This window comes from Vulpes vulpes, chromosome 14, assembly GCF_048418805.1.
Source record: "Vulpes vulpes isolate BD-2025 chromosome 14, VulVul3, whole genome shotgun sequence".
Lineage (NCBI taxonomy): Eukaryota > Metazoa > Chordata > Mammalia > Carnivora > Canidae > Vulpes > Vulpes vulpes.
In genome coordinates, this window is record NC_132793.1 from 87,793,361 (window position 1) to 87,812,972 (window position 19,612).

General features: G+C 39.6%; 1 protein-coding gene across 5 annotated transcripts in view; it reads left to right on the plus strand.

Annotated features, from left to right (window-relative positions):
• Positions 1 to 19,612, plus strand: part of PCSK6 (proprotein convertase subtilisin/kexin type 6) — a 183,567-nt gene that overhangs the window by 136,905 nt on the left and 27,050 nt on the right. Inside the window, exon 14 of one of the 5 annotated variants that reach the window (XM_072737116.1) lies at positions 10,315 to 10,469. The exons of the other annotated variants lie outside the window; for them this stretch is intronic. Within the exon in view, the coding sequence (XP_072593217.1) occupies positions 10,315 to 10,454 (140 nt within the window). The 3' untranslated portion in view covers positions 10,455 to 10,469. Of the gene's footprint in view, positions 1 to 10,314; positions 10,470 to 19,612 lie in introns of those variants that run through there. 5 annotated transcript variants of the gene reach the window in all.

Below are 19,612 nucleotides of genomic sequence, written 5' to 3' on the forward strand. Positions count from 1 at the left end.
GCTTCCCAATCTTCTGTCATCGACACCATGTATCTTATTCTAGGACTCCAGTGGGTTCCAGTTTCACATACTTGGTACTCACATAGTAATAAATAGACTGTCTGAGACAATTGATGGCACTTTTAAAACTTCTATGTCATTTCTCTTGAATGCAGAGAATTCACTTTTTCTTCTTGATTGAAATTTCTCTTTTTTTTTTTCCTCTAGTTTTGCCTCTGATTCCAAAAGAGCAGCAGCCCACATGGGGCAGGTTTTTCTTGATCTCACCAGCATTTCCAAATTCCCACTGATCTAGGGGAGCAGTAACATTTATCAAAAAGAGGAATGGGCTGATAGTCAGTGCTTAAGTATTCTCCATCAGGTACTGATGTCATCTGATCTCATTGATAAAAGTCAGTATAGAAGTAGGGCATCTTAAACAGTCCTAGATGATGATAAGGAATTAAGGTTTATGGAAAAGGAGTTCTTATTGATAGTGATACATACAACAGTAGTTATGAGTGAAGTATTAATGAGATCTAGGACTTAACTTTAAAAAACTTAAGGAGAGAGGCTCCTGGCTGGATTAGTCAGTAGAGCATGCAACTTGATCTTGGAGTCAAAGCCCCATGTTGAGGGTAGAGCTTACCTAAAAAAATTTAAAAAATAAAAAATAAATACTTCGGGGGACATGAGGTGGAGGAGCAAGGAAGGAGTAGACAGGGGAAAATAGGCAGAACATTGATGATTATTGGTACTATGTGATGGGAACATGGGAACCCATTGTATTGTTTTCTCTATTTTGTCTTCACTTGAAAATTTCCATCATGAAATTGAAAAAAAAAAATTCACATGGGGGACATTTCTTCCCAAGAGGTCAAAATGAAAGGCTGTCCTAGAGCTAGAGATTTAGATTGCATGGTTAAATAAATTAACAACAATGAAGTTGCCTGGGAGCAAATATAATTCCCCATATACGTGTGAGGAACAGAAAGGTTCAGTATGCCATGGAAGAGCTAGTCTCTTTGAACTAGGTTATTTGGACTTTCTTTATCCTTAAATCTGTATAGGAATAAGGCAAGGCACCAAACTGTGTGTGTGTGTGTGTACATGGATTAGAGTGGGATCATGTGTGTATATATGTGTGCATGGGAGTATGTATGTATCTGTATATATATGTGCACGGGAGTATTACGTTTGCATGAATGTATGTACTATGTGGGTATGTATATATGCATGAGTGTATATATGTACTATGTCTGTGGGGTGTGGGTATAGGTAGGTAGTATATATGTATGAGTGTGTGTGTGTGTGTTTTCTTGTTTTTAAAGAACCCAGCTTACCAGAGGTTGAGCTCTGGAGCCACCCTGCTCATCAGATCCACATTTTGCCACTTGCCAGCAGTGGCCCCTGGACAGGCCATTACCATTCTCTGAGCCTCGGTCCCTCTTCTGCATCGGGCTGTTGGAGGGATTTGATTTACAAGTCCGTGCCAAGTGCTTGGTGTTATATTATTAACATGACTCCTCGTGGCAATCTTATTGTTGAGTGTTTTAATCCTCATTTTGTGGGAGAGGAAGCTAATTCCAAGCTCCACCTAGGATCCTGACCAAGCTCACGCACCCTAAGGGCAGAGCCTGGACTCAGTGTGCCTCTTCTGACCACAGGCAGCCTTTAGTTGATGTTTCTCTTTTTAGCTCTGTGGTTTTCCTATATCTGGCGTTAGGATATTTTTGGTTGTTTTTTTAAATTTTATTTTAAGTGTCATAATTATAAAGATCAATCAAATATTGAAGTCTAACAGGTGTCTTGTACTAGGAACATCTGCTCTGTATTATGGTCATGACTTTTAGAAAGTGTTTCTCTTGAGAGGTTGCTTCAACTGGATGGAGAGTTGAGAGAGCCCAAATCTTTATTTTTTTTGACCTACCAGAGGACTTGAAATACAACAGGCACTTAGAAGAGATGGTTATTGATGTTTAAAGGGTTTTCCTCTGTATTGTATTTCAGGCTTTAATATCACTGAGGTGGCCATTGTTCATAAGTCTACCATTTGAAGACAACCCCAATCAATATTACCATGAAACTAAGGGGGTAGGAAGAACCTAACTAAATGATTATAAAGCTTATCTGTAAGAGTAAACACAGAGAATAGTGAGAGAACTTCCAAAAACTTAAATGCAGGTATTCAAACATACAGTTGACCCTTGAACAACACAGGGGTTAGGGATACCATCCCACTACACAGTCAAAAATCCACATATAACTTCTGCCTCCCAGGGCCTGGGTAGCTCCATTGATTAAGCATCTGACCCTTGGTTTTGGTTCAGGTCATGATCTCAGGGTCATGAGATTAAGCCCCACATGGGGCTCTGCGCTGAGTGTGGAGGCTGCTTAAGATCCTCTCCCTCTCTCTTTGCCCCCTCCCCCTGCATTCTCTCTCTTTCTCTCTCAAATAAATAAATAAATAAATGATTTTTAAAAGATTTTATTTATTTATTAATGAGAGACACACAGAGAGGCAGAGACATAGAGGGAGAAGCAGGCTCCTTGTGGGGAGCCCGATGTGGGACTCGATCCCTGGGACCCCAGGATCATGACCTGAGCCGAAGGTAGACACACTCAACCTTTGAGCCACCCAGGCATCCCTAAATAAATAAATCTTTAGTATATGTGCTGCCTAAGCAAGCAAAATAAATAAATCTTAAAAAAAAATAAAACCAGGGACGCCTGGGTGGCTCACTGGTTGAGCGTCTGCCTTTGGCTCAGGACGTGATCCCGGAGTCCGGGAGTCCTGGGAATGAGTCCCACATCCAGCTCCATGCAGGAAGCCTGCTTCTCCCTCTGCCTATGTCTTGGCCTCTCTGTGTCTCTCATGAATAAATAAATAAAATCTTTAAAAAAAAATAACCCCCAAATTTCTGACTCCCCCAAAACTTAACTACTAATAGCCTACTGTTGACCATAAGCCCTACGGACAATATAAACAATTAACACATACTAATATATGTTTTATATACTATATTCTTACAGTAAAGTATGCTCAAGAAAAGAAAATGTCATTAAGAGTATCATAAGGAAGAGAAAATACTTTTACAGTACTTTACTGTTTGTATCGAAAAAAATCTATGTGTAAGTGATCTGTGCAGTTCAAACCTGTGTTATTCAAAGCTCAACTGTATTTTTAAACTAAAATAATTAAAACAGTATGACCCTGGTGCTGGTATAGAGAGGTAAGTCAGGGGGAACAGAAGAGAGAGTCCACAAGTAGAGATACACTAAGTGTAGCATTTCAAATTGGTGGCGAAAGAATGAGGTATTGAATAAAAGCTCTCAACAACTGGCTAACCATTTGGAGAGAGCATTATTTTGGTAGATTAATACGCATAAAATTAGAAACTTCTACTTGGCAAAAAAAAATGCCATAAAATTAAAATTAGAAAAATATTTATAAAATATTTTGGATGAACTCAGAGTAATCCACAAGTGGTCTTTTTCACTTCACTCAAGTCTGATGCTTTAAAAAACGGCTGATGCTGGTTTTTTTTTTTTTTGCCTTTTTTTGCTTTTTTTTTTTTTTTGCTTTTTCTATAAAGGGCCAGATAATAAATGTATTAGACTTTTCTGGTCTCTGTGACAGCTCCTCAGCACTGCCATTACAATATGAAAACAGCCATAGAAAATATATAAATGTATGCATATGTGTGTTTTAACATAACTATACAAAATCAGGTGGTGGGCCCTAGTTTATTGCTCTGTGCTCTAGCCTATTTACAAATTGCAGTTGAATGGAGTACTCCGTTACCTTGTAATTTAGAGGCCTGTTTATTTGGGTGTTATTTGAGGCCTCTCATCCTGTCCCCATTTACCCCCCCATGGACCCCCCACTGTCCTAGTAAATACTTAACAACTAGCACTCCAGGGGGCAAGTGTGTATGTAGAAATGTATATAAAATTATTTATGTGTGTGTGCAATATTATAAATTTTACTGATACAAAGTATGTGTAGCACAGTTTGCAAATAATAAGAAAATACACTGTTCACATTGTAAATTACATATAGTCCATTGATTCTAAGAGAACTCGTTCATTGATTTTTGCCAGACTCTAATATCTATAGTCGATCTGTGGTTGCAGTTGATGAACAACTGTCCTTTGGCATAAATACAAGTTGGAACTTATTTGTCAGTGATATGGGCAACCTCATTGCTGAATTGGATGATGGTTTTCAAACACTGGAAGAATGTATTTCCTCAGTTTTTTAATGCTGTTGCTGATATAATGGCTACAGATATAATTCACTTTTAAGTTTAACCTACATTATGAATATTTCCTCCTCCATCACTTTCTTTAGTCAAAAAAATCAACAGCAAATCGAGCCCTTTTTTGCAGTGTTTATCAATTTCCCTGTGTAAATGCTCCCACCACAGCTGATTTCAAACCACTAATGAGATGTCACTGAAAGTAGAGTTGAGAAGAGTACACAGTAGCCACTGATAGTATTTCTACTGTATAGATAGGATATAAATAACCCCCAAAGCATGGATTATGTCAAAATCCAGTAAAATGATTAGAAAGTGATGATTTTTGAGTATTTGTTACCTTTGTTTTCAATATAATTTATTATGTTTATATTATTTAATTTTTAATAATGGCTATGTTTATCAATCAGATCACAAATTCCTGAAAATGGTAACAATCAGTAAATCGATGCAAAGTGGCCCTAGCACACCACTGCTTATTGGGAATCATATAGGTAAAGGACTATTTTTTGAGATGGGTATCCTTTAAAAGGAATGCATTCAATGTATGGCCAAGACTCAGATCTTGTAATGTGCTCTGTTCCCCAACCTCCACCTCCTCATTATCCTAACAGAGCCAGCCCATCTCTGAGTAGAGCCTTGGTCCCTCCCTCAGGACTAGACATCACAACCAGGGGCTCTTATTTTATTGGTTATTTCTTCTCAAGGCCCATTCAGAAGAGTAAAGGTCTAATTGCCATTGGTTTTACTGCTTACTTAACAAGTCAAATTATTTTTCTGCCTAAATATTCCTAATCAGTAAACAGTTATCATTTGAATTTTCAATGTGCTAAACAGTCCTCCTTGCAAGACAGGAAGTTAAAAAACAATATTTGGTATAAAAAAAAATTCCAATACACAGGCAGATACCTTCTTTATCTCTAGCATCTTGACTACTATAGCTAGATGATGGCATACAAAGCTTTATACTATCGTAGCCTTTATATATAAAGAGTGCTTACAAATCACCAAGAAATACACAAAGCACCCCAGGAGAAAAATCAGCAAAGGAGCCCAAAAAGACAGTTCATAAAGAAAAAAATATAAATAATCAGTGAACAAAAGATTGTCTTTGTCATAATTGAAGAAAACATAAATAAAAACACAGAAGAGTAAATATAGTGATAGCAAGCCAACAAGTAGAAGTTCTAGGGATTGCAGAACAAATACCAGAGCATCCGTGGTATTCTGTACTGGGATCACAGTGTGATTTGGTGAAAAGAAAATGAATGTGGAAGTAGGAAGGCCTGGAACCCAGTACTGGCTCTACCAGCTACTGTCTAGGGGACCTTGGGAGTAATAATTCTCTCCTAGGCATGTTGTGAGCACCTGATGGGAGCAAACTTTTCTAGCACAACCTGGCATATGGTGGGTTGTTCTGGAAACTCAGGTCCCTGAGGCTGCCCTTACTTGCTACAAGCATAGGCTCTAACCACAGCCTTTAGGAAATGGTCTTTTTGCCCTCTGGGTAAGTTCCAGCCCAGAGGTAACTGGCAGAGACCTGTCTCAGTGCTTTTGAGGGATATTAAACTGGCTCTGCTTTTCTGGAGAACCAAGGAATTTGGAAACAACAGAATCCAGGCTTGCTGTGCTGAGGGCACCCTGGATCACCATTTAGTCAACAGACCCAATGAGAAACTCTTTCAAGTCTTGAACTCAGCAGGTACATTTCTCTTCTTTCTTCTTCTTAAGCAATGCTTTTTTTCCCAACAAAAGAAACCAAAACTTGCTAACCAACAGCTTGGTTTCGAAACTGCTGTGAGGAGATACTACCCCACAAACTGACTGGCTTTTCAGTGGCCTTTGTGTGTGTGCGTGGTGCGTCCCCAGGGCCCGAGTCATTTAAGAGTTCTCACACATCTTGGCTTTCTTTGGAGCTCAGCCCAGTACACCCAAGTCCACCTGCTCACGTCTGTGGAATCCCATCTCTGCCTCTCTCCTTAGCACAAACGTGAAAGTTGAAGCCGGGGCGAGATCAAAGAAGTCCAGGAAGAATTTAAGTGCATTTGCCAAAACCTGCAGAATAAGCTATGAAGATCAGACCCCATCCACAGTCCAGTTGACTTGACTGTGACCAGGTGGGCAGTGTGAGGAAGGCCAGGCTGCCACATAATTTGGACTCGGGGCACAGGATTCGGGTGTTGGGACCTGTTTTGGAGTGAGCCCAGAACAGAGGGTCTGGCAGGTGTGTGGTCTGAGTTCCAACAGGGCCACTTGCTGGCTTGGTCACGGAACCTCTCTCGGTCTCCATTACTGCATATGTGTGATAGGAATAAGAATACTTATTAATATTATAGTAGTATTATTTCATGGGCCTGGTTGAGATTCAAATGTAGGAAAATTTTATATGAAACAAATACCTCATGAGGATTTTTTAAAAGTTTTGATCAGTGTTTGACCATAGTGCCTGAAATATTAAGATCACCAACACATATTTCTCGGTGGTAAGTGTGTGTCATGTGCACCCAATTCTACAAGTCTGCCTTTTACCATTATACAGTGTCTTACAAAGGTGCTATGCTCACTTGAATGGAAGACCAGAGAAAGCCTAGGGGAAAAGATTCTTTTCAAATATTGCTCATGATAGTTTGTGCCTTCTACCTCCAAGCACATGTAATGATTGCATTTTACTCCATAAATGGCACACTGGACCTCTTATGTGTCTCTCCAGATTGACTCCATCAGCCCCTCTGCCCAGTGGAGAGGTCTGGCCCCCAGTTTATCTCCTCATTGCGTGAACACCTGTGTCCTAGCCCAGGTGAAGGCTAGGCTAGTGCACAGGTATTTGCACACAGGTAGAAACTGCAATGGTCCTAGGGAGTCAGGTCCTTCCCACCCAGCAAGACTTGGGGAAGCTGTGACTTTTCTTTCCACTTCTAGAGGAGGTGTGGCATCTGGGCTCCACAGTATCTGGCTGCCTGGAGGGGACAGGTGATAGACCAGGAAATGCGCAATGAGAGACAGGAGATCAGCTCTTCCCCTGGCCAAGTGCCCTGCTGTTTTGTTGTGAAGCTGGAGCCAGCTTGGTGTCCCCACCCCCCTTCCCTGCCAACGACCTTTCAGCCTCACTCTTGTTGCCCTGGGATTATGCCTCCCCATAAAGCCTCAGCCCCATAGGCTTGGCCTCCCATTTTCTAGGGAACATAGGCTAAAGCACATACATATTCAGGTGGCAGATCAAACATGAGTTTCAATAATCTGTAGGAAATATTGGAGAGGGAGAGAGGATCAATTTAGAACAGGTCAAGTGTGATTGGGCAAAGTTTGCCTTTGGAAGTGCCGCACTAGGGCTTTTGTCTCTTCCCGCCCCAGCCCGAGTGCTGAGCACAGTCAACGACTATTTGTTGAGTGAATGTGCGTGCATCCATGAACCTTGTTTAAATCAAGAACTCATATAATTTTAATCAACTCTGTTTTTGTCTGTGCACACTCAGTGAAACATTTAATAATCGGTTAAAAGTGGAAGAAATTAGTCTCTTTTGTGTGACTGTTTTTTTCCTTTTTTTTTAATCATAAAAAGTTCCATGTTTTTTTTTTAATTTCCTTTCAGTTAGCTCTTTCATGCATTGCTTTTTTCCTGAGAGCAGAGCTGTTCTCATTTTATTGTTATTTTACTGACTCCTCTTTAATTGACATCTGTTTTGAGCTCATCTCCGTTTGCAAGATGAGTTGAAATTTTGCAATCTGTGATCAATGGCTCAATCTATCTTGCACTGGCGGCTAGAAAGGAAGTCAGATTGAAATCACGTGCCTTCTGTGCCAGCTTTCAAGTTTGTGACTGAACTCTCTCGTTTCTGGAAAGTGCAATTAGAATATCACTCCTGCTTCTCTTGAAATGGGACCAAAGAGCTCAGTAAGGTTTCCAAACAGTCAGCATATGCACCACTCTCCAAAAGTCTCACTTCTAACCCCTTTTGCTTCACTAGGGCTCAGTGTTCCAGCTGGTCTTTTTGCCTTCCTTCCTTTTGTCCAAGGGACTGCAAAGAGCAAGCGGCATCATTCCCCAGGTCTCCTAATTTAAGCAAAAAAGTATAGATTCCCACTTATGTAGGTGACAGTACAACCCAACCGCTGCTGTGTGTGGTTATGAATCATGGCATTAGCCACTTGGTTCTGTGTCTCTTGATAGTGAACATAACGCAAAGATGAGAGTTTTATTTAATATTTCACAGTTGCAAATAAAATTCTAAATGTGCTGAAAATGAAAAATGAAGTGATGTGAGGAGAGACAGAGCTCTCCTGAAACCCCTTTCTCAGATTCCTCCAGATGGCATCAGTACTTAGTACAAAGACTTAGCTTGAGGGCAGCCGGGGTGGCTCAGTGGTTTAGCGCAGCCTTTGGCCCAGGGCATGATCCTGGAGACCCAGGATCCAGTCCCAAGTCGGGCTCCCTGCATGGAGCCTGCTGCTCCTTCTGCCTGTGTCTCTGCCTCTCTCTCTCCTCTCTGTGTATTCTTATGAATAAATAAATAAAATCTTAAAAAAAAAAAAAAGACATAGCTTGAGGTTCATGCTGTCTGTGCTGCCCAACATTCTGGCAACAAGATCTACTATCAAATATATAAATGCATTTAGTTTTTGAACACTTAACTTTATTACTTTTTTCAGCAACATGTCATATTCAAAAGTATATCTATAATTTCTACTTGTTTTTTTTCCTGACGTTTTACAGAGTTCAGAGAGTGCTGCATTCCTAACTTTGTATTTCTTTTTTGTTACTTGCATATCAAGCACTTTTTAATGTCATATATCCTTTGTAAGCAGCATTTTGTATTTTTTTTAAATAAAACTTCACCGGGCAGCCCGGGTGGCTCAGCGGTTTAGCACCTGCCTTCGGCCCAGGGCCTGAAACTGGAGACCTGGGATTGAGTCCCACGTCGGGCTTCCTGCATGGAGCCTGCTTCTTCCTCTGCCTGTGTCTCTGCCTCTCTCTCTCTCTGTGTCTCTCATAAATAAATAAAGTATTAAAAAAAACCCACATTAAATAAATAAATAAAACTTCACCAAGTAGAAATGCTGTAATTTATTTAAGCTATACATCTATTGTTGGACATATAGGCTGTTTTCCTTTTTTTCTCTTATAAATAGCTTTGTGCAGAAAGCTTCTCCTAAATTTAAAATTTTCTGGAGGGGCAGCCCTGGTGGCGCAGCGGTTTAGCGCCGCCTGCAGCCCAGGGCGTGATCCTGGAGACCCTAAATCAAGTCCCATGTCGGGCTCTGCATGATGCCGGCTTCTCCCTCTGCCTGTGTCTCTGCCTCTCTCTCTCTGTGTCTCTATGAATAAATAAATTAAAAAACCTTAAAAAAATTATTTTCTGGAGATCATTCACCAGAAGTAAGACACTGGGACAAATTAGAGATGGAAGCATATTTACTTTTTGATGGGTATCACTAATTTGCTTTTCAAAATAATTGAACCAATTTACAATCTCACCAGGCATACTCACTGGCCAGCTCTAGAGGAAATAAATGATATCTTTCCTTAATTTGCACTGTGATAATTACTAGTGAGGATGAATACCTTTTCAAATGTTTGTGTACAAAATATATTTTTTCTTCAGAAAATTGCCATTTTTGTTTCTGTCCCAAGAGGTCTCAGTACTATCATTATTAAGCTAAAAAGTACTCCAGGTAAACCACAGATGTAATAACCCATGGTGTGAGATAGTTCCTATAAATATTTTTTTCTGGTATGCTATTTGACCTTTAATTCTTTACAGATAATCTTAAATTTTTCCTCCAGAGTTCTGATAATTCTTTTTTTTTTCATTCCCAGTTTGTTTAGGATTTGATTTTCTCCATAATGTTTGGATTTTTTTTTTTTTTTTTTAGTGTAAGGTAAATGGTTTTTCTAAATTGCTGACAAATTACCCCAAATCAAAGACAGAACCGAAATGTTAAAAGATGTTATAGAACCCTACCTCCAACAATACGAAGACCAAGTATCTTGCCTGCCCACAGAAAAAAATTTTAAATGCTGATTGAAATGTTGACAGAGAGGCCAATGGAGTAATAATGGTGGCTTGTGCCCTAGGGTATTTGCTGGATCTGGGAAGTTGCATCTGCATAAATCTGGGACCTCAGAGGCACAGAAAGTTAAAAAAAAAAAAAAAAGAAAGAAAGAAAAAGAAAGAAGGAAAGAAAGAAAGAAAGAAAAGAAAAGAAAAGAAATAAAAGAAGCCAATGGCAGAACACACAAAAGAAGTGGTTCAAAATGAGTCCAATTGTCAATAGTTTCAATAAAGGTAAATAGACCAATGGCTTTGTTTGTTTTAGAAGACAAAAATTATCATATTAGATTTTTAAAAAATATATTTGCTGTTGCATCAAGTGTGTTTCCCATGCCCACCAGCTCCATTCTCTATTCTTCTCCACCCTACTCTGCATAAGGAGGCTGGCCTAATCACAGACTCTGCCTGTGGCTTACAGTTGAGTTCAGCCGAGGGGAAACACCACAGGAGAATGGAGGGAAGGAATTATTTATGAGGTTTTGTGGGTTTTTTTTTTGTTTTGTTTTGTTTTGTTTTGCCCTTCAGCTGCCCTCAGCAGCCAGCATCCCTCTCAGGGTCACAGCCCTGCCCTCCCTTTGCCGTAGTATAGTACACCTAAGGGCTTAACACACATTCTGTTACTAGCCCCAGAGAACTCCACTATCCAGAGTTGTGGCTTTATTTTGTTCTGCTCACACCTTTGTAAATAGCCTCTTTATTGAAGCCTCTGTAGATTATCCCAGTTTAATTATGCTGTCTGGTTCCTGCTGGGACTGACCCATAGAACTCTAAGGAATGGTATCTAAAACAGGAAAAAAAAAAAAGTTCAAAGTAAAGCAGATGGGAAAAGACATAGCAAGCAAATACCAACCAAAAGAAAGTTGGTGTAGTTATATTAATATCAGATGAGCAGAAATGTCAGGACGATAGGCATCGTTAGAACTAAAGAGTATTACTACACGTTGATAAAAGATTTGTTTCACTTCTGACATGGCCTCAAAATATAGGAAGCAAAAAGCTGTTAAAACTACAAAGAGAAAAAAAAACTCACATAAACAAACTCACACACAAGGTAGGAGATTTAATATGCTTCAAATATATTTGATGAGTAAAACAGCAATCCTGTAAGAATACAGGATTTGAACATCACAACTGACATCCAAGGTCTAATGGGTCTGTTCGTGTGTTGTATCCACCAACTGAAGAATAGGATTTCTTTTCAAGCATAAATGGAATATTCATGAAAATTGGCCACATAGTGGGCTATTTGGCAAGCTTTAGCATATTTCTAAGGATTGGTAGCATATAAACCCTGTTCTCTGACATTATACTTAAGTTAAAAATCAAAATAAAAAGATAACTAGGAAAAGCTCATGCACTTGGAAATTGAAAAACACTTCTGAATAACAAGTGTCGGGCTCCTGAGTGGGTCAGTCAGTTAGGTGTCTGCCTTTGGCTTGGGTCATGATCTTTGGGGGGGGGGGGGGGTTCCTGGGATAGAGCTCCACATCAGGCTTCCCGCTGAGCAGGGAGCCTGCATCTCCACCCCATCACCCACTGCGCCCCTGCTGCTTGTGTGCTCTCTTTCTCTTGTGTGCTCTCTTGCTGCTCTCAAATAAAATCTTAAAAAAAAAAGAAATAATTCATCTAAGGAAAAAGACTATAATTTAAATTAGAAAATATGTAGAACTACATGATGATAAAAATAGTACATATGCAAACAAGTGGGATGCCAATAAAGCAGTGGAGAGAGAGAAATTTATGGCTCTAACTGCATGTATTAGGAAGGAGGAAAGGCTGGAAATTAATTTACTAAGCATCTCAACTTACGATGGTAGAGAAAGACCAACAACATCAATGCAAAGAAAGCAGAAAGAAGGAAAAAAAATTTTTTTGAAGGAAAAATTTTTTAAGAGCAGAAATTAATAAAATAGAAAACAAAGATATGGAAGAGAGAATCAAAGAAACCACAAACCGGTTCTTTGAAGAAATACATAAAATTGATAAGCCTCTAGAAAGACCAATCAAGGGAAAAAACTGAGAATATATTATTTTGGGAACGAAAATGAGGAATATTATTACAAATCCTGTATACATTAAAGCTATTGTAAGAAGGTATTATAAACAACTTTGTGACAAAATAAAGAAAAGCAAGGAAAGAAGGAAAGAAATTTTAAGTAAAATGAGCAAATTCCAAGAAAAAAATACAACTTGGTAAAATTGACACAAGAAAAAAAATAAAGACTAAAATTATCCTCAGAAATTGTTTCTGTAATTTAAAAGAAACTCCAAGCCTGGATAGATGAACTGGCAAATTCCACTAAACATTCAAATGGAAGAAATAACACCAATATTCCATAAACTCTTTCACACAGTGGAAAAAAGGGAAACAGTCCCCAGTAGTTGAATGAAGCCTGTGTATCCTTGGTGCCAAATCCCAACAGCACGTTATGGAGAATTTTCAGCCAGTCTCACTCAAGAACATAAATATGAAAATTTCACATTCAACGTTAAGCAAAAAGGTTTCTCTTCGGGGCGCCCGGGTGGCTCAGTTGGTTGAGCATCTGACCTTTGATTTCAACTCAGATTGTGATCTCAATGTTGTGAGATCAAACCCCAGGTCCAGCTCCGAGCTGAGCGCAGAGTCAGCTTAAGAGTTTCTCTCCCTGGGCAGCCCTGGTGGCTCAGTGGTTTAGCGTTGCCTTCAGCCCAGGGTGTGCTCCTGGAGACCCGGGATCGAGTCCCATGTCGGGCTCCCTGCATGGGGCCTGTTTCTCCCTCTGCTTGTGTCTCTGCCTCTATCTCTCTCTCTGTGTCTCTCATGAATAAATAAATAAAAGCTTAAAAAAAAAAAAGATTTTCTCTCCCTATCTTTTGGCCCCCCTTAAAAAAATGGTTTCTCTTTTTCTGCCTTTTGGGGGGGTATTAAATAATTTTGAATATTACATTTATTTATTTTATTGTCCTTTTAGCCATATTTGTGTGGTCACTCTAAGGATTACAATAGGTATCCTCATTACATTACAGTTTATTTAGAATTGATATCACATGACTTCACACTTTATAAATGTAAGAACCTAACTACAGTTTTTCTGTTCCCCTCTACTCCCAACTTTCTGCTATGATTGTGTCATATATTTCACCTCTGTATGTATTACCAACTCTATTTTATAGTGATATTTTTACTTTAGGAGGCTTTGTCTTTTAAAGAAAGTAAGAGAAGGAAAAAAGTGGCTCTTTTTTTTTTTTTTTTTATTCATTCATGTATTTCCATTTCTGGTGCTCTTTATTCTTTCCTAGAGATCCAGTTTTTTATCTTGTATCAATTTCCATCTGCTTAAAGCATTGCCTTTATCATTTCTTATCATGTTGGCCTGGTGGCCATGAGTTTGCTTAGCTTGGATTTATTTCAAAATGTCTTTATTTAAACCAATTTTATTTGTTTGTTTTTAAAAATGTGTATATTCATTTGTTGATACATTGACTTTGACTGTGGTTTGGATAAACCCTCATGATGTTTCCATGACTCTACCCAGTTTTGAATCCTATTTTTACCAGATATGGAGTTTCAGGTTGGCAGTATTTTTTAAAACTATTTTTAAATATTTTATTTATTTATGTATTTGAGAGACCGAGAATGGGGGAGGTGTAGAGTTGAGAGGAGAGAGAGAATCTCAAGCAGACTCCACACTGAGTGCGGAGCCCAACCCAGGGCTCAATCTCATGACCCTGAGACCATGACATGAGCCAAAATCAAGAGTCAGAGGCTCAACCTACGCATCCCAGGGTTTGGCAGTATTTTGTTTTGTTTTGTTTTGTTTTGTTTTGTTTTGTTTTGTTTATTCATGAGAGATACAGAGAGAGGCAGACACATAGGCAGAGGGAGAAGCAGGCTCCCCACTGAGCAGGGGGGACTTGATCCCACCCAGGACCCTGGTATCACAACCCGAGCCAAAGGCAGATGCTCAGCCACTCAGGTGCTCCAGCAGTATTTTTTTTTTTTTAATTTCAGATTTCAGCACAATAAAGATATTACATTTTCCTCTGACCTCCATTGTTCTGATGGGAAGTATTTACATATACTATGTAAGCATTGTTTATATCTGAGCCACCTTATACACTATGATAACATTTTTTTTCTCATATTGTACAAGCTAGCAAGTTTGCTATGTACAAAATGAATAAACAAAAAGTGTGTTTCCATATTCTAACACACAGAGCTTCCAGTCAGCTTTTTAGTACCTTACTACCGAATATGAAAAGACCACCTCAGGGACCACCAGACTTTTGAGGAAATTACCCAACGGTAAACTAAAAACAAACCCTAGCAGAGAAGAAGCTTGGAGGGGAAAGAGCAAGTTGGCAGCGAAAGAAAACTTTAGAAAAACTATTATTGCTAGTATAAAATAGAAAATTGTAGTTATTCCTCCCCTGAATAGGGAAAACTTCAGTTATTTCCTACTGTGTTTTTCTCCTGTATATCTCCTTTACTATTCACACAGAACATTTCACCTCTGATACTTCTAGTCACCAAGTGTGTGGTTTTTCCCACAACAAACAATTCTTAGTCACGCCCATGGGGTGTCCTATAATTTAACTCAATTCTGATACCATCTACCCAGAGATAGCATCAGATCTCACAGCTTAAGGGCTCAGTCCCACAAGACTGCCTACCACACCTACACACTCATATACACTTCAGATGCCAATAACAAGTTCAGGTTACCACCGGTGATTTTGACCTAATGTAGATTGGTGTAGATTGGTGTTCTAAAGAACTCCTCTTGGGAGTCCGTTGATTTGCTAGGACAGCTCACAAAATGTCGGGAAGCATTTACTTACACTTCCCCAGTTTATTAAAGGAAGTGATAAAGGATACAGATGAATAGATTGATGAAGAGATACACAGGAAGGGTGAGGTCTGGGAGGGTCCCAAGAGCAGGAGCTTCTGTCCCTGCAGAGTTAGGGTGTGTCACCCTCCTGGTATGGCTGTGTTTGCCCACCTAGAATCTCACCAGACCACATACTATTGAGATTTTAAGGAGGCTTCCTCATGTAGGTATGATCAGTAACTGACTTTATTTTTCTCCCCTCTCTAGAGAAGTGGGGGACAGGGCTGAAAATTCCAAGCTTCTAATCGTAGCTTGGTCCTTTTGGTGACCAGCCCCCATCCAGGAGCCCATCCCAAGTCCCCTTCGTAGAACAAAGGATGCTCCTAGTGTTCTTATCACTTAGGAATTTACAAGGATGTTAGTACTGAGTCAGGAACAGGGTCAAAGGCAAATATTATAACAAAAGATGCTCCTATTGCTCTTCCCAATCAGGAAATGACAAGGTTCTCAGGAGCTCTGTGCCAAGAACTAAAACAGAGACCAGGATATAAATTCTGTTATCTCATAGGTGTCCTCAGGGAAGATAAAAGAAAATATTTCATCTATAAAACAAGAACAGATTTATTCATTTTGAGAAAAGAACATTGGAAGAACCAGATCAATGCCTTGAAAATTTTAAACATGAGGCAAAAATTACAAAAGTCAATTGTTTGGTTAGAAGACCTGAGGAAATCTCCCACAAAATGAAATGAGAGTGGGGTGGGGAAGACACTAAATGCTGACCCTGTAAGAAATGGTGTTAACAGAGTGTTGGGGATTTGGAGAGGACATGAGTGTGTGAGGGATGGTGTGAGAGTGGGGCTTCTCCATGTCTTAGGTAGGTTGTCACTGGATGGTGTCTAAAACTGAGAAACTAGGATATAGCATATGAACATTTAATCAAGCAATGTGGTACTAAATGCTAGAACACATGCTCAAAGTATGAAAAGATGCTGTGTTGAGGGATGGACTCAGAGAGGTAGGGGCGAGTGACATGAAGGACTTCTGTCTTTGGTCTAAACCGCGTAGCTTAAAAAAAAAAACTATGTAGCTTACTTGACTTGGCAAACTATTAATTCATTACTTTGAAAAAAAGTAAAAAATATGAAAAAGATGGTATTTGAGCATTTCCTATCTAACCTTATTGGTTCCATTAAGGAAAATGCGATTTCTGGGATCCCTTGGTGGCTCTGTGCTTTAGCGCCTGCCTTTGGCCCAGGGCGCGATCCTGGAGTCCTGGAATCGAGTCCATCATGGGGCTCCCGGCATGGAGCCTGCTTCTCCCTCCTCCTGTATCTCTGCCTCTCTCTCTCTCTATGTCTATCATAAATAAATAAATAAATCTTTTAAAAAATTGTTAAAAAAAAAGAAGAAAATGCGATTTTGTACATTGCTGTACAGGACAATTATTCTTCACCAAATGTATATTTGTTTCTACCCTTCACTTATTTATTTATTTATTTATTTATTTTTAAAGATCTTGTTTATTCTTGAGAGACACAGAGAGAGGCAGAGACCTAGGCAGAGGGAGAAGCAGGCTTCCTGCAGGGAGCCTGATGCCAGGCTCAGTCCCTCATGACTTGAGCTGAAGGCAGGTGCTTAACTGACTAAGCCACCCAGGAGCCCTCTACCCTTCATTTAAATGAACACTGGAACCTAGGATTCTTAGATCCTTTTCCTGGTACTGAAAATATCATCTTTAATGGTTTTTATGACTACAGGATCATCTACCCTGTCTTACATTGGGCTCTGAGGGTGAGCACACACAGGTGTACACTCTTCCTTGTCCTTTCCAGATCATTTCCTATATTCCCTTTATTTTCCTCCCTTTTAGTTGCCATAATGTGGGTCTAAAGTGCATTTTTAATGATGTGTTAAATTTATTGAGTGAATGTTGGGTTTCTCTCTGTGTATGTATAATAGACACATGTGTGTGTATAAATATATATATTCACAGTATTTCATATAATAGCTTTATTGAAGTATAGTGTAATATAATCCACATACCATAAAATCCCCCCTTTAAAGTGTTTTTGTATATTTTTATAAACAGAGGGTGGTAAGCTTTCTTTATTCCTTTCACCAAATCCTCTTCATTAAACTTCATAAACTTTGCAAATCAGGTTCTTTGGCCCTCACAAAAAAACTTCCACTAGGGGGTGAAACTGAAAAGTATTTCTTGATTTTTTTTTTTCCAGACATCTCTTTCTTTACTATGTTTTGACTAAAGAATTGCTCCCTGCATATTTTCTTTTCTTTTCTTTTTTCTTTTTTTGCATATTTTCAATATAAGGGTGGGGGGAGGATTAATAAATTCTTTATTGTTAATAACTTCTCATGGCCAAAGAAAACCCAAGAATTCTAAAGTATTAGCTCAGAGTCCTTAGCCTAACAAAACCATTCCCCCACTTCTACCCTCTTTGTCTCCAATTGTAAATTCCCCTCTCAAGGATTTTTAATGCTTAATTCAAAATGCCGGACAGAGAAAAGCTTCATTACTGCTGGTACTTTCCTATTGGTGAATTCAACCTTAGTCTCCCCTTAATGCTGGTTCTTCCTTTGAATAATAGGAATAATCCTGTTTGTTCATTACCAATTCAATTCATCGAGGGGAAACGCTGCACTGAAGATAGTGAATGATGATAAAGCCATTTATTGGCATCAGCCAGGATTACCGTCTGCCTCTCACACAATTCTTGTTGCCTGGGCTTGCTGGTGACATTTGGAGGCAGAATCCTGGCGGTGCCGGCCCCAAGTGGTTAAGCAGGTGGATTTGTCATTCTTTCTTCTACAGTCGCAGGAATCTGATGGGAAGAAAAACCAAAGAATTAGGTTATCTTTTAAGACCCCTTCTCCTGGAAATTAAGGAATTAATGGTAGCGGTTGAGTTTTTGTCAGGGTAAACTTGAACAAGCATGCATATTATCTTGAATGGTGAAGAATATTCTCTGGTTAAATGCTCTGTCAAAAGCAGGCCAATATTTTGAAATCCTCCTGCAGTTCTGTTGAGGATGGATGCAGTCCCTGGTTTGGCATAGCGCCCCCCCCCCATATGATCTCCTATTTTTCTGTGTTTTTTTCTATGCCTATATGTCTCATCTCCCCAAAGCGAGGGCAGACTCTGGCAATGGTGAGCATGGAAGGAGCTGGGACTGGGAACCTGGTCACATACTGGAACTTCTTTCTATCTCTTTCTACTACCTCTTTCTCCCTCCCTGGATCCCTCCTCTTGTGACCAAGGTTATAGCACTGTTTGGGCTTTGTTTTGTTTGTTTGTTTGTTTGTTTTAAGATTATTTATTTATTTGAGATAGAGAGTGAGCGGGGGGGGGGGGGGCGGGGGGGGGAGGGCAACAGGAGAGGGAGAAGCAGGCTCCCTGCTGAACAGCAGTGAGGGACTTGATCCCAGGACAGGGAGATCGTGATCTGAGCCAAGGCATTTAATGAGGGAGCCACCTGGGGCGCCCCACAGCACTGTTTGTAATTGCAAATTAAAAACAACCTAACTGCCCATCAGTTGGGATCATTAAGCAAATGGCTCAACATCTCTCTGATGCAGTGATGAGAAGGTCACCAAGATGTATTGTTCACAGAAAAAGCAAGGTGCAGAAGGTTCTGCGGGGTGTGTTAATAAAGGGAAGGGGGGGATATATGCACATATGCTCATACTTGCTTGGTAAAGAATAAAATGCCTCAGGAAGGATGCATAAGAACGAGTAAGTGCATCACCTGTGGTAAGAGAGATGGTGGCCAAAAGGCAGGGCTGGAGGGAGACTCTGCTGTTTCCCCTTTTACACCTTTGGATTTTGAGCTATTCGTATGCATTACTTATTCAGAAACATAAACCAAAAGCCCTGAATACTACAGTTTTTTAAATGTTTTTTCTATGACTCTACAACCACTTTTTTTTCCCTTAAACTAAATTTCTTCTTAAATTATATATGCTGTGGCTTAAAAAAATAAAACAGTCCCCAAGGGAATACAGTAAAAATGAAGTCTCTTTTCTCTTCCTGAACCCTAAACTCCCCTTCAAGGCAGCTCCTACTGCTAGTTTCTTAAATTTCTTTTCCTTTTTTCCTTTCGGTTTTATTGAGATATGGCTGACACTCAGCACTGCACAAGTTTTTGGTGTACAGAATAATGACCTGGCTTATATAAATTGTGAAGCAGTTACCACAATAAGTTTGGTTACTATCCATCGTCTCATATAGATGCACATCCACACACATATGCAAAAGGAAAAAAAACTTTGATTTTTTTTTTCCTTATGATGAGAAATCTTAGGATCTACAGTCTTGGTTTCTTATAATTCCTTCTGCGCTCCCTCCCTCTATGGGGTGGGGTGCTGATCCTGAGCTCAGAGTGGCCTCTCTTTTTTTGTCCTACCCAAACTGTTTCTGAAAATATGAACCTAATTTCAGTGGCAACACCCTTTGGTGGGTGTTTTTAGAGACATGATACAGGGTGGAAAC